This window comes from Micropterus dolomieu, linkage group LG17, assembly GCF_021292245.1.
Source record: "Micropterus dolomieu isolate WLL.071019.BEF.003 ecotype Adirondacks linkage group LG17, ASM2129224v1, whole genome shotgun sequence".
In the NCBI taxonomy this organism is placed as follows: domain Eukaryota; kingdom Metazoa; phylum Chordata; class Actinopteri; order Centrarchiformes; family Centrarchidae; genus Micropterus; species Micropterus dolomieu.
The window spans coordinates 10,844,319-10,871,005 of NC_060166.1; the positions used below are offsets into that span (position 1 = coordinate 10,844,319).

Sequence of the window (26,687 nt, forward strand, 5' to 3'; positions counted from 1 at the left end):
TGGAGGTGCAGTCATCAAGAACAGGTAAGAGGGAGGGCGAGAGATGGGAGGGAGGAGGGGGGTGAGAGGAGGGAGGAACAAAGAGAAGAATATTACACTGAATGGTAATCAAACTCACACTTGTGCAGGTGAGAAGATACAGTGCGTACGTCGCCCTCACAGTGAAATATGTGTTATTGTACTGCGTGTGTGAGCGTGTGTGGTTTGAACAGTGTTGCCAGCTCATCTGCTGTGACCCAGGTTAATAGAACTGCATCTCCACGGCTCGCCTACACGCACACAAGCACACACACGCACGCACACACAACATAACTGCCCATGACTGTCCACACACTGCCCCTTTTGACTTACACACATGCACATACGCTCAGTTGTCTGCGCAGCTTGAAGTTTGCGGACACACACACACACACACACACACACACACATAAAAAACCAAAAACAAACTTGCCCTACACCTGTCCATGAAAGTCCACTTAAAGCCCTTCCTCTTTTGACTCACACACACATAACCACACACAAAATGCTGTGCTTTTGGCGTCCTGTTTCCCTGCTAATGTTGGACTGTTTTCCCACCTTGTCCTTCACCTTTGACCCCCACATGCCACCCTCCCTCTTTCTATTGTCCTTCCTCCTCCCCACTTTTCTTTCTCTCAGTCTTGGTGAAGAGTTCTATAAGGAGGCCATCGAACACTGTCGCAGCTACAATGCCCGTCTGTGCGCCGAGCGCTCCATGCGTCTCCCCTTCCTGGACTCCCAGACCGGTGTGGCCCAGAGCAACTGTTACATCTGGATGGAGAAGAACCACCGTGGACCAGGTGTGTGTCTCTCTTTGTGTAAGGTGTGTGTTTGATATACCTGGGCAGAATAAAGTGGCAAGTGGCTGGCTGAAGCGCAGGGAGCACTCCGGAGCACTCCTTCTTATTGCCGTGTGCGTTGTGTTTGCCAGATGTTTTCATTTTTCTCTCCAGTCATTAGTCTCGTGGCTTCCTTCCTTTCTCTGCTCTGCTTGTGTCTGTCTCTCTTTCCTTCCTCTCTCCTCTCCCTCATTTCCTCCTCCTCTTCTCTAGGCCTCCTACCTTTCAGAGCTCAACTTTTTTTGTAAACTTTCCCCAAAGGGTGTTTCCTCATCGCTTTCTCTTTCTCTGTAACATCAGTGTGTTTTGGCAGTGAATCAGACACCCCTGTAGGCAATGATACGCCGCTGGCACCAACTATTCTAGAGAGAATGTGTGTGTGTGTGTGTGTGTGTGTGTGTGCGCGCGTGTACTTGTGCATGAGTGTGTTTACGATATGAGTTTGTAGACTTTGCCTCGTGTCTGGCAGTGCAATTCTTGTGTTTGTTTGCTTGTTAGTTAGTTTTTAGTTAAAATTATATTTTTTGTGAATTTATCATTTGAAATTATAAAATATAATATATTAAACACATATTGTGTTTAAGATTGTTCTACATACATAAGTACATAAGATAAGATTTCTATTTGGCTAATTTCAGTAATTGTTTAATGGCTGATTATTCAACAAGTTATTTTAAAAACTTTATTATTAATAACACATTTTGGTTTGGTTGGGTTTGGAGACATAATCAGTTTAGACTAAAATATCTCAACAACTACTATATGGATCAAGATCAAATTTTGAACATAGACATTCATGTTCCCCAGAGGATAAACACTGATTTCTCCTATAGCGCCACCTGCAGGTTGACATTTGTAGCTCAGAGTGAAATATCTCGATACATTCATGTAGCTTCTGAAAATAACTTTAGTGATCTGATATCTGAAAATAACAAATGTCATTCCCCTTATCTTCTGCTGTACGTTGTATTTCGCTATTTGGCAAATGTTAGCATTCTATTAAAGTAAATTAAGATGTGTTAGCGTTTAGCCCAGTGCAGCCTCACAGAGCCACTAGTGGGTCTCTTGACTCTAAGTCAAGTTTAATGATGTAAAACACAAAAATAAGACAATGTAGACACACATAAGGCTAATATTCTAGCACGTGACACTGACTATCTATTTATGTTATGATCCCTTTTTGTTCCTACTAAAAAGTGTAGAAGAAGAGTTTTGTGTCACATCAAGTGTTATTGCTGTTTCTAGCCAGACATGCGGTCTGTAAATTGAGAAGAACGGCACATAAAGTTCCAACTTTGACAAAATCAACTTGTGGTATTACCGCAGTACAGTTTTTTTTTAGCAGAAAAAGGAGTGAACCAAGAGCTAAGGAACATAATTATTACCTGAAGTGATAGTTCGGTGTTACATTAGTAAGTCCTATAAATGAGCTGTGCGTTCCTCTGTGTTTCAGGTCATGCTCCAGGTCAGTTGTACACATATCCTGCTCGCTGCTGGCGCAAGAAAAGACGGCTAAACATCCTGGAGGACCCACGGCTTGTACCGATCGAGTTCAAGATTGGTAATTAAAGACCAATTTTAATAACTTTTACCACTGACAGAATTGTGAAATCAGTGTCGGTTTGAAAAATCATCTTCACTCCAAATTGCCTGGCAGGACCATATGTCTATAGCATATGCTATATATTCTGTATCAGCTTGTACAACTATCATTGAAGCTATATTATTTCATGAACACGTCCCCAAAATTCAGCCTGACATATCTGATGGATTGAATACTTTGAGAATTTAAAATAAAGCTCTTTAGGTTTGAGCAACGTTTGGCTGCACACCATGCTTGTGTAATAACTGGCTCACCAGCAGGTCAGTGGGTCAAGATGTATCCAGCAGAAAATATCACCACTTCCTCTTTCTTCAAACTTCGCAATAACTTTTACACTTAATGGCTCACGGCTCTGTTCACGGTTCTGTGTCATCACTGAGCTCTGTGTTAATATCAACATTGAAATAAAGTCTTATTTATGGTCATAGTTATTAGTTAATACCACAATAATTTGCATATTTTGCTAATTGACATTCTGGAGCAGGTAGGTTTCATGAAGAGAAAACACTTCCCACAAGCAACACACAATCATGTGATGTATGAGACAAATTGCAGATGATCAATTCAGCGTCTGTACATCGCAAAAGTCCTTGTGCTGTCATGAACCAGCCAAATTTTGTTTCCTCGGGGCATTGTCAGCTCAACTGAGCATGTCAGCATGACTGTGAGATCTCTGCTGTTTTCTGATTGTAATTGTCTCCTTCTCCAGACTACGAGGCCTCTCTAAAGAAAGAGGGGGGGATCCCAGACGGTCCTGTGTTGGAGTCGCTGCTCGCTGGGGAAACCCTGGACAAGAAGATAGAAACCAAGGAAGAAGAGCCAATGAGCGAGTGTCAGGTGAGACTCTTGTTTCCTTTTTCTTCCCTCTCTTGTTGTCTTTAGCACTTTGTTAATCTCTGTCTCTCTGTCCTTGTTGTTTCCTTCTTATGTCAGGCTGTATATCCCTTTTTTATTGGTCTATATTACCCTCTGTGTTTGTGTTTCTTTGTCTGTCTCTGCCTTTGTCTCTCTTGGAGCGTGTGTTTTGGCGGTGACACAGGCTCCCGTGGCTCTGACAACTCCCTCCTGGCACAGAGTGTGTGCATGCTTGTGATTGTATGTGATTGCACTGCAGCCGGTCTTGGTGTTTTACAGGGATTCGGCTCAGGTGTTTTACAGACCGACCTTGTGAACTATGTGAAAGACAATTGAGGGAAGCCGATCCACCTCTTTGCTCTTCAGCATCCTCAGCATGTTGCACTCAGTATCTTCTGAGCAAAAACTTAATGCTCATCTGGAGTATTTCACCAGTTAGAGGCAGCTGCTCTCGAATTCAGATGGACAGCTAATCAATCAGCAGTTGAGTGAATGGCCCTCACAGTGGCCTTTGAGAGCTAGAGTAATGTTTAGGGCTTCTAATCCAGGGCTTGGAGGCTCACCCAGGCAGGCATTACTTCAACACACTTTACTCTTCACCTTACTCCTATCTTGCTAAGACTGTTTATGACTAACATAGGTTAATTAATATAAGAGATTGTGTTATGCGTATTCTTTTTGCAACACTCAAAATCAGATTAATGTCTTCTAACGTAAAGCTGTTGTTTTCCTACACTAAGTACCAAAAAGCTAAACGCCTCTTGCCTGAAATGGGCTATTTTACACATGGAGTTTATTCATCATGAGGAGTGCTGTCTCATGAAAGAGACTATCAAGTTGCAATAGGATCCAGTGTTTTTGGAGCCAGGGACTATCTTTACTATTTTGGCCTTTGCTGTTTGATTCTTTATTTTTTTAAATGTACCTTTTCTGAATTAGGGTTGAATATCTGAATTCTGAATTCAGAGTTAGGGGATTCTCCTTGCAATTTAGTGTGGTGTAGGCTACCCCTTTAATTGAGAAAGTCGTAAATCGAATAGTTTATTGCAGCGAAATGATGACACAATTGGCTATTTTAGTGCTAATGATCCTGCTCTTACGGTTGTTTCCTGCACAGGGATTATGCAAACACTCTCAAAACCAGCAGGGAGACATGCAATTTTGTGATCTCCCATGGGCCTGTGCAGAACAGGGTGCAAGTACGTACACGCTGATATGGCTGAGGGGAAAGGAAAGAAAAGAGAAGAAAAGGTAAAAATGAATGTAACTGAGTAGTCTGACAGTCCATCTGTCTCTCGCTTGCTGTATCTCATCCATAGAAGCTGCTGGTCGGGGATTTCCCTCATGAACTGGAGGTGGACGAGATGGAGGAAGATGTCCCAAAGCGCAAGAACCGTACCAAAGCCCGTGTAAGATATCAATGACATTTTATAATTCATCTCATTTCATACTGAGCTAACAAGCCAAAAAGACATTGTTTGGCTGTTAGTCCATAGGAATGAAGCTAGGGAAGCCAAAGTCTGCAATGATGACCAAAATCTAGCTCAGAGTCAATCTGTGATGTGAAAGTGTCAGACACAGATTATGAGGAGTTCTGATTAGATTACACTATAAGGTTAGTGCCCATAAATTATTCTGATGTACAAAACTTATAGGGAATCTGCTGCATTTGTGCAACCCATACAAGCATAGTATAAGAGACCTCTGTTGCTATTGTCAAATGAATACTACAAGCATTAAATCAAAGCTTACAGGATATTTCAATATGTACATGGGGAAATTGTACTATTCAAATCTACAGAAATTTTACAGTTTTCTAATCCCTGGTCTGAGGTTATGATAGATTTATTCTATTTCATATACAGAGTTTGACTTTTACATATGGAATCAATTTGTGCTTTGTCTGTTTTCTTGAATCTGTAGTGGAATCTGATCTGAAAAACCAACAGCTTACGGAGAATACATCTTTGATTAGATAGCCCCCCCGACACACACACACACACACACACACACACACACACACACACACACACACACACACACACGCACACACACACACTTTTTGGGCATCCTATGAGAAGATAATCAAGTGTTAACAATGTATTCTGAAAGTCATCACACACACACATACACATGCTCACACACAGACTCCAGGGTTGCTAATTGGAGCTGTTGCTCCCCTGCTAGGTGTCATCAGCCCCCCTCCAGCTAGAAGTGGAGCTTTACACTGAGAGCAGATGATTAGAATGCAAACGTTTGTGCGTGTACATGTGTAGACACTTGAACTCACAAGTGAGGCGTGTGCTGTTACGCTCTTTTTATTGTGAATGTGTGTGGATACAGGACTTGTGTGACAAGTGTGGAAGTTCAAACTTTTTGTGTGCATGTGATATACATCTGTGCTTAGGCTTTCTGAGTTTGTCAGAAGTGTGTGTGTGTGTGGTCTCTGCAGGCTTACGGTGTCGGGGGCATGAGGAAGAGACAAGAGCCACCTGCCCTTGAAGATAGAGACAAACCTTACGTCTGTGACAGTAAGCAATGCAACTTTTATTTCTTTGTTCCTCTTTCTCCTTACTCTTTTATTCTTAACTTACACATACAGAAAACAATTTTTTACACTGTGTGTGTGTGTGTTGCAGTCTGTGGAAAACGCTATAAGAACCGTCCAGGGCTGAGTTACCATTACACTCACACACACTTGGCAGATGAAGAGGGAGAAGAAGACTCGGAGCGACACACACTACCCTTTCAGCGCAAGAACAACCACAAGCGTGAGTCTGGTGAATATTAAACTTACTTATAGCCATCCAGCTGTCCATCTTCATCCATCATTTACTTCATGTGGAGAGTTTTATGGGCCAGCTGATCCTGGGTCATTAGGTACAGAACAAACCTATAGTTTATGTTTAGCTCTGTCGTACCAACAATAATTAATAATCTGAATATTATCAAGAACTATTGATTGTATTGCAGTTCCCCCTGCAGCATTATAGATAGTTACAGTACTGACTGAGCCAAATCCAAAGTGTGCACTTGTGTGGTTGAAGGATATGATTTCTCTCAGTGGAGTACTGGGTTTAGCTGATTTCTTCAGCCCTCATTGATTCCCTTTTAAGCCTGACGCAGTGATGCAGGGCAAAACTGTGGAAGATCAAAATGGGTCACCGTGAATCCTCCGACTTGGCTTCTTGACCTGGGTTAAACAAAGGTCGGACATTAGCTTTGGTGAATAGGCTAAAAGTCTAAAAAAAGAGTTAGAAAATGTGGAGAAAACTGAAAACTTAATAAGGTAATGGCATAATGCAATTCTGTGTAATTCCATTGTTCTGCAGCAATGTGTTTATGCAGCTACAGTTGTAGATGGGCGCTTCTGTAATGTTAGTGACAACAAGGATTAAACTGTCACTGCATCAATCAGGGGTTCCACATGCATTAAGTAGTGCCTGTCTCAGCATTCAAAGTATTTTTACTGTGATTGTCACACTTTTGCTTGTTTGCTTGTTGTTTCCTGTCGAGAGCCAGTAAATGTGTAATAAGTCTACTGCAGGTTGCACATGACACCAATATTTGCATGGTTGCCGCAAGGCCAACTTAGCCAAAGGGTAATTTTACCTTTTCTTTTTCCAATGCAGCATTTAACCTTTCACTGTAGCCCAGGGCTAAAGTCACTGTCAGACCTCTTGTATTAAAGGTCAGACAATCAGAATGCAGAATCAGCTGCCAACAAGCACAGGGAATCATATAGATATTTGTCTTGATAAGAAGATGATGTAGAAGGACAAGTGATTGTGGCAAGCATGCTGTATGATGAAATGCTGACTTCACAATATAGAAAAAAGGATCAGCATTGATCCAACATTGATGAAAATGTAAAAGTCTATATCATTCCGGTGTTTCTATGAGTCATCACCTATCTGAGTTAATGTAATGTATCAGACAGTTTCAGTCAGCTCAATGAGGTAACAAAAAGCTCTTCAATCAACACTCGTCAGCTCTAAATAACTATCAGTGAACAAACACCAGTTATACACTCTTCTACTGTACCTTTCAATTTACATCACACACACAGTATGGCTGCAGCGATCAGCAGCTTAATGAGTATCCATTAATGCACTCATCCAGAATATCATGAGGTAGTAATGAAGACCCACTGTATTGTTTGCTAATGCCTCCAGCACTTCTTGCCAGACAGTGTATGTATGTAGATGGAGGTTTGGGTGTAGCATATTCCACTTTTATGCAGGAGACACACCTGCACTTTTCTGGCCTTTTTATTAAAGCAGCAGTAGGCAACAATTAAACACACAATTCAAAACCTTCCATGTCTCTCTCTGCTGCTCGTATCACTCTGCTAAACCCCTCCCACCAAACCCACAAGATGGTACGGCAGCAGAAGGTACCGGTTGCTCTCCGAAACCTCATCCCTCATAGGACTCGCCCTCCATGGCAAGAGCCTCACCAGGACACCAGTCCTGCTCGCCACAACTCGTCTTCTCAAAGAGCCAGGGCAGAGTGCTCCAGGCTTCAGAGGCAGCTGCAAAAATTGATATGAGCGCCATGGCATATATACTGAGCTCGAAGCTCTGTGTGTTCACACACGTGTTTTGCACTACACGCTGTTGTTGGCAAAGGAGGGATATGCAGTTCTTTCATTGTTGATGGTTGTTTCTCCGACATTGTACTTGCAAAGCTCCTCCTAAAGCCATGTTCTGAAATATTGAGCTTGAATAAGTGAGAGCATGCGCGAGGAAGGTAGCTGCGCAGTGTAAGCACGACACTGTGTTTGACACTGCGTTAGAGACTCCTCCTGGCTCTGATTGGTTGTTTTGATTCAGTGGTGGTAGATTCTTACAAATGGCATTAGGAGCATGAAGAGGAGGCAGAGACCTGATATTCTTTTCACAGATTATCTGTTATATGTACTACTGTCAGGATATAGTAACAGTTTCAGCAAATATGTAACATTTTAGGTTTACCTACTAAACCTCTAACTGTAACCTTGATCATTTCCAAGATCTTTTCACAATCTTCCCCCTGACATTAAACATTCAATAGCAGCTAAATAAAGTAAGAATTTGAAAAAACATTTGCATTGGATGTTAAAAAACCATGTTGTTAATTGTTATCCAGGATTTAGAAACAATTAAGATTCTCTGGCGATGAGTCCCCCCTCCCCTCCCCTTCCCGCAAGGTGCTTGAAGAGCGCTGTTGCCTTATGAAAGAAGAATACAATTTGCAAAGTTATCATACTATAGAAGTTAAACATTTTATTAATGATGGCTCCATTCCATTAGGAATCCAATAAAATGCTCAAATAAAACACCATATACTGTACCAACCATGTCTTGGCACTGCATGGGACAATATAATGGAATGTGGCCACTAAAAATGTTATTACTTACACCTGAATTTGACATGTTATAATGCCCATCATAAAAAAAGGTCTGACGTAAATCAGGCTCAGGGACATTAATTCACACTGAATATTGGTGTGGATTTCACCTTACACCACGTCATTCCCTGTGGGACTTTTGGCTTATATTTAATAAGATGAACTGCAAAAAGTAAGTATGAGAGTTATTGAGTTTTGGCAGACTTCCTGAAGCTTTAAAGGGGCCTGGTGAAAAACCTGGAGGGATGCAAGTTTGTATAGGCATTTAAACAGTAGAGCATGATTGTCCAAAGATCACTGGTGCAGTAAAAAGCATTGGTTTGTAGCGTACAGTATGTATAACAGTACTGCAGGTTGTAGGGATCCCAAGACTGCACTTAGTGCAGGTCTACAAAGGTTCTGCAAAATGTATCATGGGCACCATAAGGGAGCAATAAATGCCAGTGAACAACAAGGAAAGCAAAATATTTAGGTTTGAATCAGACCTCAAGCCTCCCCTCCTGTCAGCTGCAGCATCCACACTAACCAAATTGCTCAATGTCTTTGTTTCTTTACGGCAATTTATTTTCTCCCACAGGGCCAGTTTTCTATCAGTGTGTGGTTTTCGCTCTGTGTTGTCTTCTGTTAGCTTCTGAACGCTTCTTTTAAGGACAATAGCATGCATTTATCCTGCGAGAGATTGTGTTTTGGCCGCTAATCGTCAGTAAAATGGCTACAGTGGTTCATACTAAAAAACAAACAAACAAAAAATAAAAACAAGAGATATAGCTGTGGACATTTGAAAAGGGAGCGCAGACTATTCATCCACTGTCTTTGTTCCTCCCAGTCTTAAAACAAGCAATTTGCTCAGAATAGAATGCAGATAAACACACACATTCACATTATCTGTGAATGCTGCACTACAACAATGTCCACACTGAAGCTATGCTGCCTCTCAGTTAATTGGCAGTGTGTGTTTTTAAATTGGCCTGTCTGACAGAACAGACTGGCCCTGTATGTGTGTGTGTTTGTGTGTGTGAGGCCATGCTGCAGTCTTAGGTCTCTCCAGTGGAGGAGAGCAAGAGAGACAGCATTTGAATCGTTTAATATCCCCCATCACTCCCTCCCAAACAGTCAGTAATCGCACAAACACACACACACACACACACACACACACATACACAGACAGCCTCCGAAAATGCAATCTTCTCTGCTGAAATGAAAAAGGAAGCTTAGCCTTTTGGCTTGGTGTGTATGCACACATGCACAAGTGCACATGCATTTGCAAGGCTCTGTGAATGTGTTCATACGTGTGAGTGCATGTGCATTATTGTGTGTGTGTGTGTGTGTGCCATTATAGCTTTCCCCAATTTGCTGAGTGTCATGACTCCACCACCCTCCACTCTCCACCCTCCACCCTTTGGTATATTGCCACATATGTAATGATATTAATATGGCTCCCCCAAATGAGAGCAACCCTGCATGCATAATTAATGCTATATTCTGGCTCAAAAAGCTGTCTAGACGCTATAGTATGCTGCATCCACAACACAAGTGTGATCGGAAACTTATCACAAAAACTATGAAACTGTCTTTTCTGAACCTTATCAAGCTTAATTCTCTCTCCCTGTTTTTCCATCAGTGTGATAAATGAGAGATTATTCCACCAGGAGATGAGATTTTCCTTCCCTCTCCTTCTCTTCGTCCATCTTTCACCACTTTCCTCTTCTCCTTTCGCTCTCCATCCTCACTTAACCCTCCTCTCCCATCCTTCTCTGCCCCTCACTCCATTCTCTTCTCTCTTGTTTTGCTTCATCCATCATCCTGCTTTGGGTTTCCTTTTAATTTATTTCTTTGTTTTGTGTCTACACTCCCCCCTCCCCAAATCATTATCACCAGAAACAACCACCACTACTAAACCTCCCCATATATCTGGATCCCAACTGATATACTATTTACTCAATATAAGCAGCGCCATTAAAATTCATGACCGCACCACATACTATGTTTTTACTCTTCTTCTACTTATTTTCCTCAAGAAGATTGGAGGTGGAAGGGAAAGGAGGGAAGGAGGGAGGGAGGGAGGAAGGGAGAGTTGGATATGGCGTGGGGAGGGGGGGTGTCTTTTGGCGTTGATGTGATGGTGGGAGGGGTGGGTGGAAGAAGAAGAGGAAAAGGAGGCTGAGGAGAAGTGGATGAATAAGGGGGATGTTTACTTTAGAGGTTGGCCATGCAATGTCCACCTGAAAATTGGTTTTATGGGAAAGGGAGAGAGAGAGAGAGAGAGAGAGAGCAAGAGGGGGAGGGAGGGAGGAGGTAAATGAGAAAGAGAGAGCAAAATAATGAAATAGCAGGAATAAGATAAATAGATTGCAAGAAGGACACAAACTGAGAGGAACAACAACTGTGAATGAATGAGCGAAATAAGAGAAAGGCAGAGGGGAAGGGAGAGGGAGGATGGGGGGGGGAGGTAGTTGTCATTAAATCCCCCCTCTCAAATCAGGGCTGAGATTCAGATGCCACTTTATCTGGACGGACAGACGGTCCTACGGTGTCGAGCAGCAGGGACGCTTTGAGTGTGTGTGCCTGCATTTGTGTGTTTTAAAATGCACACAACATCCACACACGCATGTACGTTCCTGTGGCGTGTGTGTCTCTTTGTGTGTGTGTGTGTGTGTGAATGTGTTGTATGAGCAATCATGCCCAACTTTGAGTGTGTATGTGCGTGTATGTGTGTGCGTGTGTGACATGTAATTGAGCCCTTTGAAGGTCAGCGTCCCTCTGTTCCTAGTCACCATTGTTGGTTGTTGTTGTTTTTTTCTCTCTCCAGTTTTTTGCCTTGTGTCTCAAAATGGCCTCCCTGTCCTCCTCCCGCTGTCTGCAGACAGAGGAGTGAAGGACGAATTTTGATCGTCCAACATCAATATAAAACAACGCTGAGAACCTAAAATGGCCACTCCCCACTCCTTGTCTATTGTCACTCCACTGCCTCTGTTTTTTTTCTCTCTCTCTCTCTGCATCTATCTGTCTTTATCTTCTGCGTAACAGACGATTTGAAGTGTGCTAAGATTCCAGCTCTTGTGTTTAACTATTGCCATTGCCATTTATAGCAGTAACGCTGGGCAGATACAGATGTGTTTCTCTACTGAGAGTAGCCTCTGTCAATTCACTGGGTCTTGTAAGATGTTAGGTCTCTGCCTCTACTGCTGACTCTAAAACTTTCCAAACCTACAAATTCAAACTGTAGTTTCTGAGGAAAAAGTGGAATAATGCATTGCAGTTTGGTTTGTATTAAATATTAAGGTACCCTTTTATAAAATGCTGTTAAAGTTAAATAGATTTCTGACGATCACTTGCACTTTGCTCTCAAATGTAATGTCAAAAATCAATTATGAAGTATAGAGAATGCTAAATAGCCCCAAATGCAAAAGTTTAACGAGTCATGTTTTTAATGTCTTTTCAATGGGCCCCAGCAGCGTGTGCATGGTGTAATTGTATGTTAATGAGCATATGTGTGCCTTTATGGCCTATTATGAGTCTGTGTGTGCACAACAAAAGTAGGAAAGCTGGCTTTGTGTTTCACATTCAGAGAACAAACCCTCTGAATGTTTTGTTTTTCAGGCTTATTCTGTAGAGTAACACATTTTCATGTTGGATTTCCTGTCAATGCAAAATCAGATTGATTTAATGTTCATTCATGTAACATTTCTCCATCTTAACACAGCACCTGTGGAAATAGAGAGCATGCAGTGCTTTCTGGATGTCTTCTGAACTTTTCACGTACACCGGCATTCCTCCTCAGCTTTTGATTGGCTTATTGTTGCCGCTGCTGCACCGCGCAGGAAAGGAAGGGAGAATCGGCTGTTGCCTAGCAATCCGGTTGCCATAGATACCACCAGGGCTCCCTCCTAAAGAGTACACTGTTATGTACATTGAAAAGAGAGAGAGAGAGACGTTGGAAAGGGAGGGAGGAAGAGAGGAGAGGAATGGAAGAAGAAGTTGAAGTATAGGAGCGGAGAGAAGAAACGGAGGGGGCACAGAGGAGTTCATTAAGAGTAGCATAAAGAATGGGAAGCGAGAGAGAAAACAGACAAAGACAGAAGCAGAGCGAGAAGCACAGAGTTAGACAAAAAAATATCTCTTCATGATTCATCATATAGATTCCCCCAGACAGTTGGAGTGGTGAAGGCAGGGTAATATTGGAGTCTGCTTCATTTGGTATTCTGTCTTAACATGTGGTGCTGTGGCTTGCCGGCTGGTTGTTTTGCGGTTCCTCAGTTGTCTTGGCCATGTTTGGATAAGCCCCCACACCAACCACCAATCCCCCCCCCGCCATCCACCCACACCCACTATCCATCTCTATCTGTCTACTTGTTGTCTGTTTTACTGTCTGTTACTGTAAAACACAGCAAGGAGAGGAAGAAACAGAATCATACACGCCATATTCATGCATGATTTTTAGTATAATATACATGTCAATATGTGAACTGACATAATGAAATAGTGATTCAACTCATGAAAACTTTCCACATCCTAGTCAGACTACAGTGCCATTCTTGGGGGAAATCCTCTGGTGCACATAAATGATGCCTTTTACAAGGTCTGGTTTGTTGGGAATAAAATGCTTATTAGTTAGCACAAACAGCAATAGCCACTGTGAAACACAAAAAGGAAACTGCACCACACACAAAACCTCATTTCAGTGCAAAAATGCCTACTTGTCTTGTCTTGTTTGTAAATTCTCCCATTTTGCCCATGTTTTCTTTAAACCCGACTGGTCATTTTTGACATTTCCCCATGACAGTGCACGGCTGACACACAGTATAGTGGACCATGTAAGGTTGAGCACAATTCAAACAGGATTTCACAGTCACATTCCGAGCCGGCTTGCTCCCTGGAACAAAATAGGATTAATAATTTGCATTTTAACTCTTCATTGACAGGAACACAAGCACACACTGGCTAAGTGGCTCTTTTTAAGATTGTGCATGTGCACAAAGTATACACACACAAATAGGCACAGGCTGTGTGTTTGTGTATATGTGAGATTTCTTTACATGCATGATTTATGGAGCAGTTGGGGTGCGCGTGTGTGATTTATTGGCATGTGTGTTTATTTGCTAAATGTGCATGTATCTGCAGACTGCAGAGCCTGATGGACTGTGTGTGTGTGTGCGTGTGTGTGTGTGTGTGTGTGTGTGTGTGTGTATGTGTGTGTGTGTGTCTCTGTTCCTGCGGGTCAGTGTGATTACAAAGCATTCATAGATCAAGTTTTATTATGCACCAAAACTGCCTCTGTCCTCTTTACTTTGCAATGTCATCTCTGCACACAAGCTCACATTGCACACACGCACACAAATGCATGCATCCAGACCCACAATGCACTGGGAGTTACGCAACCTGCTGACTGGACATGAGCTAAAGTAGTACTTGTGTGTGTGTGTGTGTGTGCGTGTATGTATAACAGGGTGAGGGGTGGGGTAGGTTTGGAGGGTGCAGGGATGGAAAAGGAGCAGAAATGGGGGAATAATAGAGGAAGAACAGAGCATGGCACTGGTGCAGGCATTAGTGTGACAACAGATGGATTGCAGGAAAGAGTTCCAATTTCCTCTTTCAGAGTAAAGCAGAGAGAAAAAAAAATAGACAGAAAGACCAAATAAGGAAAGGGAACCGAAAAAATGAAGCACAATGAAGCGCAGAGGAGAGATCGAATCAGAGGCAGAGAGAGCAGCAGCAATAATGAGAACGCATGAAGGTGCGAAGAGGATGAGGGAGGAAGAGGATGGGAGACAGAGTGAGAGGAGGAAGATGGAGAGAGAGAGAGAGAGAGAGAAAAGAAGCCAGTGACTTTTCATCTGTGACTGTCGCTTTCCATCTGACTGCATCTCTGCCTCCTTGTCTGCATAAAAACCCTGAAGATGTCTCCTTGAGCATTTGGGCTTTTGTGTCTGTGTGGATGTACATGTATGTGCTTTTTATAGGTCCATTTCCGTTTATCCTTTTGTTTCTTCCTGAAATATGCACCATTTTTTTGACTGTAATTATGTTTGTGCATGTGTGTTCATGTGTACGTATGTGGCTGGACGAGGGTTACAGGGACTCTCCTTCATCACATTAAAGAGAGCAAGTGGGGGATGGGACTGAAACTGGACAGCAAAAGTTATTATGAAAAGGCTTGGTTGTAAATCTCTGAGTGTGTCTGCCGTGTGTGTGCACTCTACTGTATGTGTGTGGTTGTGAGTGTTTTATGTGTGTGTGTGTGTGTGTGTGTGTGTGTGTGTGTGTGCGTGCGCTTTCATTGTGTTTGTGTGCGTGCGCTTACTCCTGAGAGGCTCTCCTCATTAAGCAGCGAGGCGACAGGAGTGCAGAGTGTGTGTTTTCACACACCGCTGCTCCGATACAACGGGAGCCACTTTTTTTCGCCTCCCTTCCTTCTCTCCCCTTTGTGCTTCCTCATCTTTCTCCTTCTTCTCTTCTCTCTCTCTTTCTCTCTCTCTCTCTCTCTCCCCTGCTTCATCCGTTGTTGAAATCCTTCCCTGCCTCCTCCCTGTTCTCTTCTTCCTCCACCTTTGTACCTTCTCCTCCTCATACTCACCCCTTCCACCCATCTATAGCTGCAGTACTAGAGTATTTAGTAATTTTTACACTCTGAAAGTGAAAACATTCAATTGTCTCTTGATAATTCCTTTAAACCTCAGCCTTGATTGGCCAAGTTTTGTATTTTTGTGATGATGGTAGCCACGGCAACTTGTCAATGGCTGAGCTTACCTTTATGTGTATCTACGCAACAGAATAGAATATGAGTTCAAAGAAGCAAATTAAATCACCATAAACAGTTCAAGCAAATGTTACGCAAATATTTGATATGTTGTAATATATTATCGAGTCAAGGAGCAGACACAGAGCCAGAAAAAACGAGTGAGAAAATTTAAAAAGTGTGGTGGAAAAGAAAGTGAGAAAAGTCCACAGGTAGGCCTATTTGTTTGTTTGTGTGCGTGTGTGTATGTGTGTGTGTGCATGTAGGCAGAGGTAATTCCCTTTGGATGGAAGCACTAAGTTGATGAGTCTTCCACTATGGTCGGCCAGAGGATGAGATTATCGACCAGCCACAATTGGGCTGTGGTATTGATTCTAGGCCAGAGTCTGGGAGGGAGACGGAGGACGGCGAGGAGGAGGAGGTAGAGAAGTTAGACAGAAAGGGAGATGCCGGAGGAGCGAAATGAGGTACAATGCCAGGATGGTCAGGTCACGACTTCTTAATATTTTTGGTCCTGTGCACTCTCCTAGTGTAACTCTTTTTGTCTTGTTGCTTTTGCTGAATTACACACTCTAAGAAATGTTCTTCTTACCAGGTCGACTAAACTTCTTCAAATAATATAATTCAATGATTGCATGATTACAAATCAGGCAACAGTGCAAAGATTTGAAAATTCATGAGTTCATGAGCATTTCATTCATCTTTGGATGGTGAAACACAGAATAATCTGAAGAAGCGCAGAAAATGCAAAACATGACAACAAAATGATTTAAAGTTGTTTCTCCATTCTACTCTGCAAAAGTTTGCATTTTAGTTGTGCTTCTTTTAAGAATACATAAATAATACATAAAATAAATCAAATCGAATAAAGCGAGAAATGTTAGAATATACAATTATTTTGCTGAAAGTGAGAAGAGAGAGTTCAGTTGAACATGCAGCAGGGCAAGAGGCGGTTCAGGGAGCGAAATAACAACACAAGGTAACGAAGGAGCAGCACGAAAGAGGAAGGCAGAGAAAATGAGACTGGGGGAGAAAGAAATTATAAGCAGAGAGGGGGAAAGAATGAAGAAGGGTAGGTGTTGTGGGGGGAGGGGGGTGGTGGTGAGGAGGAGCATTTGAGGATTCATCTCTTGCTGGATAATTCCCAGGAGGATCTCTCTCCAACACTTGAAAGCTGTGAAGTGTGCGGTTCTGCTCATACTCCTCCTGGTAATTGGAAGAGGAGAGTAGTGTAGGGGGGTGGGGTGGCGCGGGTGGGTGTGGGGGTGGTGGGGGGGGGCGGGTGGAGGGGGTAGGGGGGGGGGGTTCAGGTAAAGGAGGGAGAAATGGAGGTAGGAAAAGAAAAGAGGAGAAGGGTGGCTGGAGTAGAAAAAAGATTTGGAGGTGGAGAGGAAAAGGAGGGACAGGAGGAGAGGTAAAAGTAACGAGGGGGTTAGGAGGAAGAGAAAGAGAAAAGAACCACCTGACCTGTGCCGTCTTTTTCATCAGTCTCTTTTTTTTTCAATCTGGTTTCTATCTCTTTTATTTTTGCTCATTAGCGTACTCCTCTTTATTGTCTCCCTCCATCCCTCCCTCCATCCTCCCTTTGCCGGTGATGGTGTGTCTGTGGTTGCAGGCGACTTCTTAAACATGGCCGGAGGCGTTTAATCATTGATGGAGGTTTTTTTCCCTCCACGCAGGCAGGCCAGCGGGCAGCCCCGACTCACTCACATGCGTCAGGACCTGCTGATTCACTCTCTGGGGCCTCCGAGCACGTGCACACGCACACACCCACACCCACACACACACACACACACACACACACACACACACACACACACAAACACACATAGACGCAGGCGCACATGTGCACACAGGAACAAATATAAAGGCAAACAGAGATGCACACACAGACAGAGATAAAATGTAGCCTGGATGTGTGTGTGTATGTGTGTTGCTATCCACATGTGTGCATGTCTAGCTTATCCCACCAGGGACTGTGAGGCCCAATCAGCAGCAGTGAGCCCAAGTAAAAGCAGTGAAGATAAAAGCAATTTATTTGACCAGAAGAAGAAGACAAAAATATGTTTGCTTTGGCTCCAGGGCTGCACACCACATACTGTATGTCTCTACAGCTTTATACATTCTTCTTCTAGACTCAGTAAACATCTGGCTGTGTTGTTCTTAAAAAAGTAAATACACTTATATACTGTATGCTCATCCAGTATCATTCTGCTCTTTATCCACTGTAATCTGTTCCCCGTTCATATGGAGCAGGGCTTCTTCACTCAGTTTGCACATAAGTTTCAATGATCTACTCTTTAGCCACACTTGCAGATAGGGATGGTAATATCTGTCAGGTCACCAGTTTGATCTAGACCGAAGTATCTCAACAACTATTGGATGGGTTGTCATGCAATTTGGTACATACGTCCCCTTCAGGATCAATTATAGCAACTTTATACTAACATTTAATCTACTGCCATAATCAGGTCGAAATTGCTATTACTTTTGGCTTGTGAGTACCTGCAAAACTGGTAGCATCAGCCTCAGCTGTACTTTGTTTGGTGCTAATTAGCAAATGTTAGCAAGCGAACAAGCTAAACTAACAGGATAAAAATGGTAAACCTACCCGTGCTGTGTGCAAAATTACTCACTCACTACTATAGTAAACCCTCAATAGTGGGCAGCAAATTCAGATTTGGTACATTTACTAATTATTCATCATTTTGTGTCATCACTGACCAGTGTAGAGCAGCCAGGCTGGGATTTTCATATCTATGAAATGTGGTGCATTGCAATACTGCGAGATAATTTGCACAATAGAAGGGAAAATGTAGAGCCCATAGCATGCACACTACTGTTTTTGCTCTATTGTGCATATTTTCACACATATATCACACATTTCAGTGAAATGTGCACTATATAGTGACCTCAAAGATTTGACTGTCTAAATTGCGTCATGAACATGCTAAACTAAGATGGTTACCATAAACATTACACCTGCTAAACATCATCATGTTAACATAGTGATTATGAGCATGTTAGCATACTGACACCAGCATTTAGCTAGCAACATTGCTGTGCCAAAGTGCAGGCTCACAGGATGCTAGCGTGATACTCTTAGACTATTTAAAATGATAGGGACTACTAGTTTGGAGAATTTAAAAAATATATTGGTAATAATGATGTATTTAGTTCATTTTGACCAATTTACATGTATAGTCTACTTACTACTACTACTACTACTACTAATAATAATGATAATGATAACAACAATCTTTCTCTGATGTACTTATGCAGAATCCAACATCATCATATCATTTCAGTGATATGATATGAAAGGTCACACTGATTTTTAATAAATGGGAAAAAATAGGCCAGGACATATCTGCCAACCCTCGCCAGCACACGCCTGAAGATGTACAGGTAAATTTCGTTTTTCTATAATGAAACTCTCATTATTTGAAAAAGCTGACACCGGCAAGATCTCATAATATGATCACTGGCAAAGGAAATTACAGAGAATATTGTGGATGGGGGCCATATGTGTTGAAAAACCAATATGTGAATTTCAGGGACTGTGAGCGTCTGTAGCCATGGTCAAGACAACCCACCCAGTTCAGTACATCCACCCTTCTTTTCATCTTACATACAGCACAGTAGATCTGTAGCTCTGAAAATCATTGAACATCCTGATAATGAGCATAAGTACATTTGATTATTATTTCTTTTGTTGGTTGGTCTATAGCTGATACAGTAGTCCCTCCATCTTGTTGTTGTGCACCAGCGGTAAAGTCCTATGCAGTTACATTCTGTCATTATAGACGACAGCCTCTTGCTTGTGGTTTGTGCTCAGCGCACTCCTGTTGAATTCTGCAGTAGCAGGTACAGCTTATCATTTCCCTCCCCTCTTCTGCTCTCTGTCTGTCTGTGTGTCTCTCATCCTGATCAGAGAGGGTTTTTTTATTATTATTTTATTTCTCGGGGGGATTAAAGCCAGACCCTGTGGAGTAGAAACCCAATCTCTCTCTCTCACTCCTCCTTCCCTTCTCACCCTCTTTTCCATCAAATTCACTCTCTACTCACCCCCTCCCCTTCTGGCCACACAAGACTCCACCCTGAAATGGATGGATTAATGACCTCTCTCTGCCTCTCATGTAAACAAACAAACAGTATCACCTGCAGCACATTCTGTCTGCATGTGCTTATTCTTTGTGCAGTATGAATGGCTTTCTGTGCGCGTGCCTATATGTATGTGCGAAAGAGTGTACCTGTGTTATCTACCCTGTCGTATTCACTATTGCACTGTCCTGCCTGGTGAGTCATTGCGGAGGACCCATCCAGTGCATTACATCTTGGAAAAGAAAGCACACATAAAGTCTGCAGTTGTTATGTGATTGCTTCCATTAAAGTGATTATGCAATCAACGGCAGTAAGTCAGGCAGGAGGTTGACAGGCAGTCAGACCAACAGTCAGTCAGACAGACAGGGGAGTGGTGTAGGCGTAGAATGCACACACACACGCGCACACACACACATTGATACACAGAACTCAGGCAGGGGGAATTTCTCTCTTGTTAATAATCATTATGAAACGGCTTCACGTGGAGCACTTGCCTTGCCGCACTCAGCGTGACAGCAGGTCTGTCCCGGCAGTCTCCCTATGCTCACACACTCACTTCTCCCGCCTTTCTTCAGTTCCTCCTCTTCTTCCACCTCCTCCACTCCTGACAATATTTACCAGACCGCAGGGGCTCCCAGCGGATGTTCCTCTCTATGCCTCCCTGTCTCCCCCCTCCCACTTCCTGGGTGAGCCGGGGTTTGGTGAGCCCCAGGCTCCAACACAGGCCTGCACCACTGCTTGTTTTTACCAAAGCAAACAGATGGAAATGGAGAGAGAGATAGGCAGAGCGTTGCAACCAGCTGGGATGGTGTGCGGTCTGGCACCGGGGACTTAGTTACAGATATCCTTTCTTTTTTGTTGTTTTATGCCTTGTTTTTTAACTTTAATCACTCTCTGTCGGTAAAATCCTCGATGATGTTTTCTTTTTGTCAGTACACCTTGGTGAGGGCTGTTCTGTTGATATAACTTGTACAACTGTTGCTTCTTCACTGTCTAGAGATTGATACAGCTCCTTCACTCCGGGGCAACATTTCAACACTGACTTATGAGTTTACACTCTTCATCCCCCTTGTCCAAGAGCCCAGGGAGAAAACTGAAGTCTCACTCTCCTTACCTGCCTCTCTTTTCTTTTCCTTCTCTCAGCCAAGAAAGCACCAGACGGCTCGGTGATCGCCAACGGCTATTGCGACTTCTGCCTCGGAGGCTCAAAGAAGACCGGCTGTCCTGAAGACCTTATCTCCTGTGCGGACTGTGGACGCTCAGGTAGGGCACCGCTGAAGGGGATGATTGGCAGGAGGAAGGCGGTCCTGTGTTGATGCACAATTTTAAAAAGTTTCATTTTTGAGTGTAGATTTCATATTTACTGCATAAATAATGCAAGTTTTGATTCCAGTTACACTTAAAATGGATCGACCATACCAGTGTTTTTTGTTTTAGCCCATCTACTGCAAATCCTGTACAGCATACTTAACCTTAACCATTTGTTGTAATGTTTTAGATTGTTGTGGTATTTCACACACCTGCCCAGGCAGCCATTGGTTTACTTTTTTTTTTTACTTCAACTTGAAAAAAATTGGAGACTTGAAACTGACCTTTTTAACTATGGTGGCCCTGAAGGACAAAATATAGTACATATATCTAAAATAAAGGTTATTGAAGGTTCTCCAAATAAAAATGCAAATACAAAAATATATACAAACAGATGTAGTTAAGTAACATTAATAATGCAAACTCACTAACGTTAGCTAACAAGGTAGTACTGCCTCACACTACCTGTTAATTTAACTTAACATCTATAAAGTTTAAATTGGCAATTACAGGTGATACTTTGGTGACTTATTGTCCTTAAAGGCCACCGTATAAAAATGAAATTCATGCCTGCTTTGATTTGTGTAAGTTATGTTATTGTAGTAGTTATAAGTGAAGGTTAATTGAAAAATTTGTGCTGACTTGCCATTCAGCAGTAACACAACTTAATACGTAATAAAATAAAAACGTACAAGGACTTCACTGTGATGTATTGCCTTTTTTAGTTATTGTCTGCAAATTGATTTTCCCGTGGAAAAGGAATAGCAGCCCTTGGCTGCTTGAAAGGTTTAAAAAATTTTTAAACAATATGCCATGCTTTGAAAAAAAAACAGTGGCACTAATGTAAAATGTTCTAAAATCTCATTCCTCAAACACACCTTTGTGAGGTGTAAGAGTGGCAGGAATTCAAATCCAATTTTAAACCTTATTTTGAAAGCATCGACACCCAAGAAGAAAGTGCTATTCTATAATATAATCAATTTCTCAGGAATGATAACACTTCAAACACAGTTAGGAACAGGATTTTGTATTTTGTAAAGTTTTGCATAATTCCAAGAATTTAAAATAAAAAACACATCACATTAAATACAATTTAAGATATTTGACATGTAGTTCCACTATATGCAATAAATATTATGATACATGCTCTGCAGTATATGCCAGAAGTGCATAATCACTCTTGTGAACTTATGTCTTGTCAAACTACTGTTTCCAAGGTCAGGAATGAACTTTAACACTCAATCTGGCACTTATTTTCATTGGATGTGGTCAGGTCAGTTGATCAAAATGTTGTCAAACAAACACATTGTTTGGCATTAAAATATGAATGGATTCAGTCAAATGTAATCTTGGTGTCACCTTCTTGTCTAGCCAAAAAACACAACATTAACAACTGCTGCACGCCTTTCAGTCCTGGCTTGTTGTACAACAACCGACTTTACAATTGTGATATTATAAAGCATTGTCTATTTCTTCTTTTTGAAACCGTGTCCAATGTGCCACAAGGGTCTTGGGATGAGTTTGTGAGAGAATGGTCTCCCTTAGTATGTATTTTGGTTGTAAATGGCCAACAGTAAATTTTATCAGAGTAGAGTTCAAGTATGATTTGTTTAATATGGTTGTATTATTTTTTCCCATAATAAATCCTTTTGTTTTGGTATGGGATGTGTTTGTATATTCTGGTTATATGTATACATGCAGAGATCGCAGTGTATATGGTGCAGAATTTGTGTATTTATTACTTGATTGCATGTACTGTGTATATATATATATATATATATTTCCCCACATGTTTCTCTTCATCTGAAAAATAATAAAAAAAAACAGAACTAAAAAGATGTACGTGATTTGTAGTGAATGGGCTACAGCATGCAAAACATTGGTATGGTCCTCTTCTTTATAACCACTCACATAGAAGACAAATGAAGGTCAGGAAATGAGGATGACATAACAATGCTTTTATCGTTGTGATCATGTAACAGCAACTACCAGGACAAACTATAATAATAGGGTAAGAGGAGAGATAGAATATATTTTAAAAGGCAGTGAAGCGAACTGCAGTGGCAAATGACAATTTATTTTTCTGTTACACCAGCAAAATGTTGTTTTATTGTCACATTTCTTGTAGTTATCAAGATCAAAAGAAAGCTTATGGGGACTAAATATTATATTTACCAAAATTCTTAAGGTAAATACAGGGAAAATGGTGTCCAAAAATTCTTTCAGCTATCTTAAGTAATGTACATCTGTACATCACATCAACACCACTGTTGAATTCCTCTTCAAATATAAATAAATCACCTGTATGAAGCAAACAAACTGATGGATAGAGTAGATGATGGAAGGCTGTCCTCAAAATACAGGCAGTGATGGTGAAAAACGTTGTGTGGGTGTGTGCTTGTGTGTGTGTGTGTGTGTGTGTGTGTGTGTGTGTGTGCGTGTGCACCCAGGCCACCCGTCCTGTCTGCAGTTCACAGTGAACATGACGGCTGCGGTGAGGACTTATCGCTGGCAGTGCATCGAGTGCAAGTCCTGCAGTCTGTGTGGCACCTCTGAGAACGACGTAGGATCTCACTTTAGACAACATGTTAACCCTAAACACATGTGGCTGCACACACACACACACACACACACACACACACACACACACACACACGCACGACTAATTGTACATATAGTACATAAAATTGTAAACCTTACAACATAATCCTTGGATTTAGGCAGAGCAAGTTTAGGCAATACTGATATTTATACTTTGAACAATGAGATCCAGGAGCTTCACTGGCTTGCTTACATACTTGAGAGCATGGTTTGATCCCTCTGGCTGAAGGATGACTTCTAACCACTGGGCAATACTGTTGTCCAGTTAGTCTCACTGGGCTGAAACAGATTTAAACTCATTTCAAAGATACACAGATGTCAAACTGCAGTTTTTTAAATTCCCGAAGTGTAAGCAGATATTTGTATTCACACAAACTGTAGTGCAGTTAACAAGTGCAGGTTATTTATATAATAAATAAAAGTCTACATGGTTAACAGTGTTAACCGAGGGATATGTATACCACACCTCGACCTCTTGCTTTATATTCACTATTCACTACTATACACAATAAATTAATGCTCTTGTGTCCACACCTTTTTATATCTGCTCCCACTTAAAAACATCTGTTTATGTAAATATTCTCCTCTGTTCCAGGACCAGCTGTTGTTCTGTGATGATTGTGACAGAGGCTACCACATGTACTGTCTGAGCCCTCCCATGTCTGAACCACCAGAGGGTATGTAGAACAATAAGAAGTGTACAATTATTATAACCAAGGGATGCTGCACACATGGAGTTCTCAAACATGTTCATATCAAGGACTACAGAGTATATGGTGAGACTGCACAGCCCAAGGAAACTTATCTGAGAACATTTTTGTTGTTTGTACAGATGTACCCCTGTCTGTACTGTAGGTAGAGAGACAGTCACAGTGAGGGGAGTGAAATATGTGGTCAAAACAGCCAGACTGTCCCTGCACTGACATTTAGGTAGTGAAAAAGACACAATAATTTAACCCATCATGTGCTGGAGAACCTCAGGACCCCTCGTGAATGTGCATCTCTTTGTAGGAACATCTAAATACACTATGGGCTGGAATGGTCCTGCTACTGTTGGCCACCCACACAGAAATGGAGCAGGTACATCTGTTCAAATTAAACTGTCATTTGAATACTACACATAAGATGGCGGCCTTAGGATGTTTGATGTTGTTGTCATGGAAATGAGTAGTAGAAAAGATAAGCTGTTTCCATGGCAAAAGTGTCACTTGGCTGAACATACAGTAGCAGTGCCACTTGTGTTCAACACTCACTAACAGTGTCATGCTCTGCCCACACATGAAACGCTTTTGATTTACAAGTAGCATTTTTAAAATTCAGCAGGAGTCAGTTATTTTAGGTTTACTCTGAAGGAGAGACCTGCCTGAGCTCTCGCATGGATGGTAAACATATATTTTTATACGTACTGTGCTGTGTAATACACCAGGGTGTATACATACACGTTGAAGAATAAAGGTTCACTTGCATTTTAACATCCATCTCAAGATGATGTTTAATTAATGTCACAAATCCCATGCTCAAATCCAAGACCAAACTCGTTGTCAAATCCCCTGCATCCGCAAACCACAGGCACAGCATGTGGTGTTTTAACATGGAGCTTTAATTTACAGCATTACTTAACGCTCTGTCTAAAATGAGAGATTAATCCACAAGGCTTTACAATAGCAGTGATTGAACTTCCGATGTGTGATGTGCTGTGTGTGTGTGTGTGTGTGTGTGTGTGTGTTTGTACAGGGAGCTGGAGCTGTCATCTGTGTCTGAGACAACTGAAGGAGAAGGCCTCAGCCTACATCACCCTCACTTAATCTGCGGAGCTGCGCCTCATACTCTCAGCCCTTCATCCTCTCCCAAACCACCTCTCCGTCACCCCTCTCTGTGCCTCAGCTGCCCCCCTCCTCCTCTGATCCATTTGCCGCCACTTCCTCTACAACTCGTCCCAGTGACCTTTGACACGACTGAGCACGCAGCACCCACAACGCTGCGCCCATTCTTGAACGTCTGTCCAGCGGCGAGCTAACCTCCGTCCTTTTGTGTCACTCACATTCCCTGATGTGCTTAACCTGAATACACATTCCCCCAGTTTCCTGCTCTGTCTCAACAGAGGAATTCATCAGCTGGCAAGACGTTTGCTAGTGAGAAACACACTCCAGCCTGCCAAGGGCACTTCAGAGGCATACTACTCCACAGGAACCCTCTTAAGGGCCCTTGGAAGAGCCCTAATGATCTTCAGCTGCAACTCAGTCAAGTAGTGAGTGAGAATTAATAAGATGGATAGGTGTTAGGCCGAGGACAGGGCCTGGAAGACCCTGGATAATCATGGAGCAGTATGTTTCAGTGTTAGCCAACTGTGAAATATACACCTAACCAAAATTTCATTTACTCCCTCTGTCCTTTACCGTGTACAGCAGAGCTGAGACGTTGAACTCTGCTCTGCTATTTGTCTGCAGGGCTCGCTTCCCTGTGCCGTTTCAAAGGGGAATGAATTGTACAGAATTCAGATCGATTCTCTATCTACACACTCTTGAAAACTCCCCTCACTGGCAAACAATGAGCATCTGGTCAGGAACTCAGACCATCTTTGACCTCTTTGTGTCCTCTCCCCATGCATGTGGTTTCCACAAACGAATGATGCATTTTGGGATTGACACTGAAGGTTTTAGTGTTCGGATGTGATCCTCGGATGAGAGGAGAGGTGGATTTTTCTCTAATCAGCTATCTCTGATCAAACAGTGTATTTAAAAATGACAATTTAGGCTTAGCATCTCTCACAAATCCTTTACCTGACCTTTATCCGCCCTTCACTTCTATGAAACAATGACTGTGAAGCCAGTGTGAGACTGAAACACTCCTGGTGCTTGGTGTGTATTATCTGTGTGTTAAGAATGTAGGATTGATGTGTGGACAATGCAGATCTTGTCTGGCCCATGCGGAGGCCGAAAAACTTCTTTTTTATGATTCTTCTTTTATTTTGTTTCATTTGCATGTTGTTATTTCAGTTGTTTTTAAAGACTTTTGATTGAAATTGAAAAGAAAGCACACTTAATTCGCAATAATGTGTTTGTGATATGAACTATTTTGGCCAAACTGGGTGTGTTTTAAACTGTGTGTGTGTGTGTGTGTGTGCCTGTGTGTCTGATTGCGCAAGTTTATCTGAGCACTACAATTACTGTAGCCAGCTCCATGTTAGGTGGTATCTGTGAGAGGATTTGAGTAGCACGAAGGTAATGTGAA

General features: G+C 42.1%; 1 protein-coding gene across 5 annotated transcripts; it reads left to right on the plus strand.

Moving 5' to 3' along the window:
- dpf1 (D4, zinc and double PHD fingers family 1) lies at nucleotides 1–26,687 on the plus strand. Of its 5 annotated transcripts, none has more exons than XM_046073908.1 (12): nucleotides 1–24; nucleotides 658–818; nucleotides 2,311–2,418; nucleotides 3,170–3,297; nucleotides 4,635–4,724; nucleotides 5,768–5,846; nucleotides 5,955–6,095; nucleotides 20,691–20,810; nucleotides 23,306–23,418; nucleotides 24,052–24,133; nucleotides 24,468–24,536; nucleotides 25,191–26,687. In XM_046073908.1, exons 2-12 carry the CDS (start codon nucleotides 734–736, stop codon nucleotides 25,259–25,261), a joined length of 1,086 nt encoding a protein of 361 aa, XP_045929864.1. In that variant the 5' UTR covers nucleotides 1–24; nucleotides 658–733; the 3' UTR covers nucleotides 25,262–26,687. The 5 variants fall into 5 exon arrangements, with proteins under 5 accessions (XP_045929864.1, XP_045929865.1, XP_045929866.1 ...); XM_046073909.1 differs by having other exon boundaries at nucleotides 5,955–6,086; XM_046073910.1 differs by lacking the exon at nucleotides 24,468–24,536.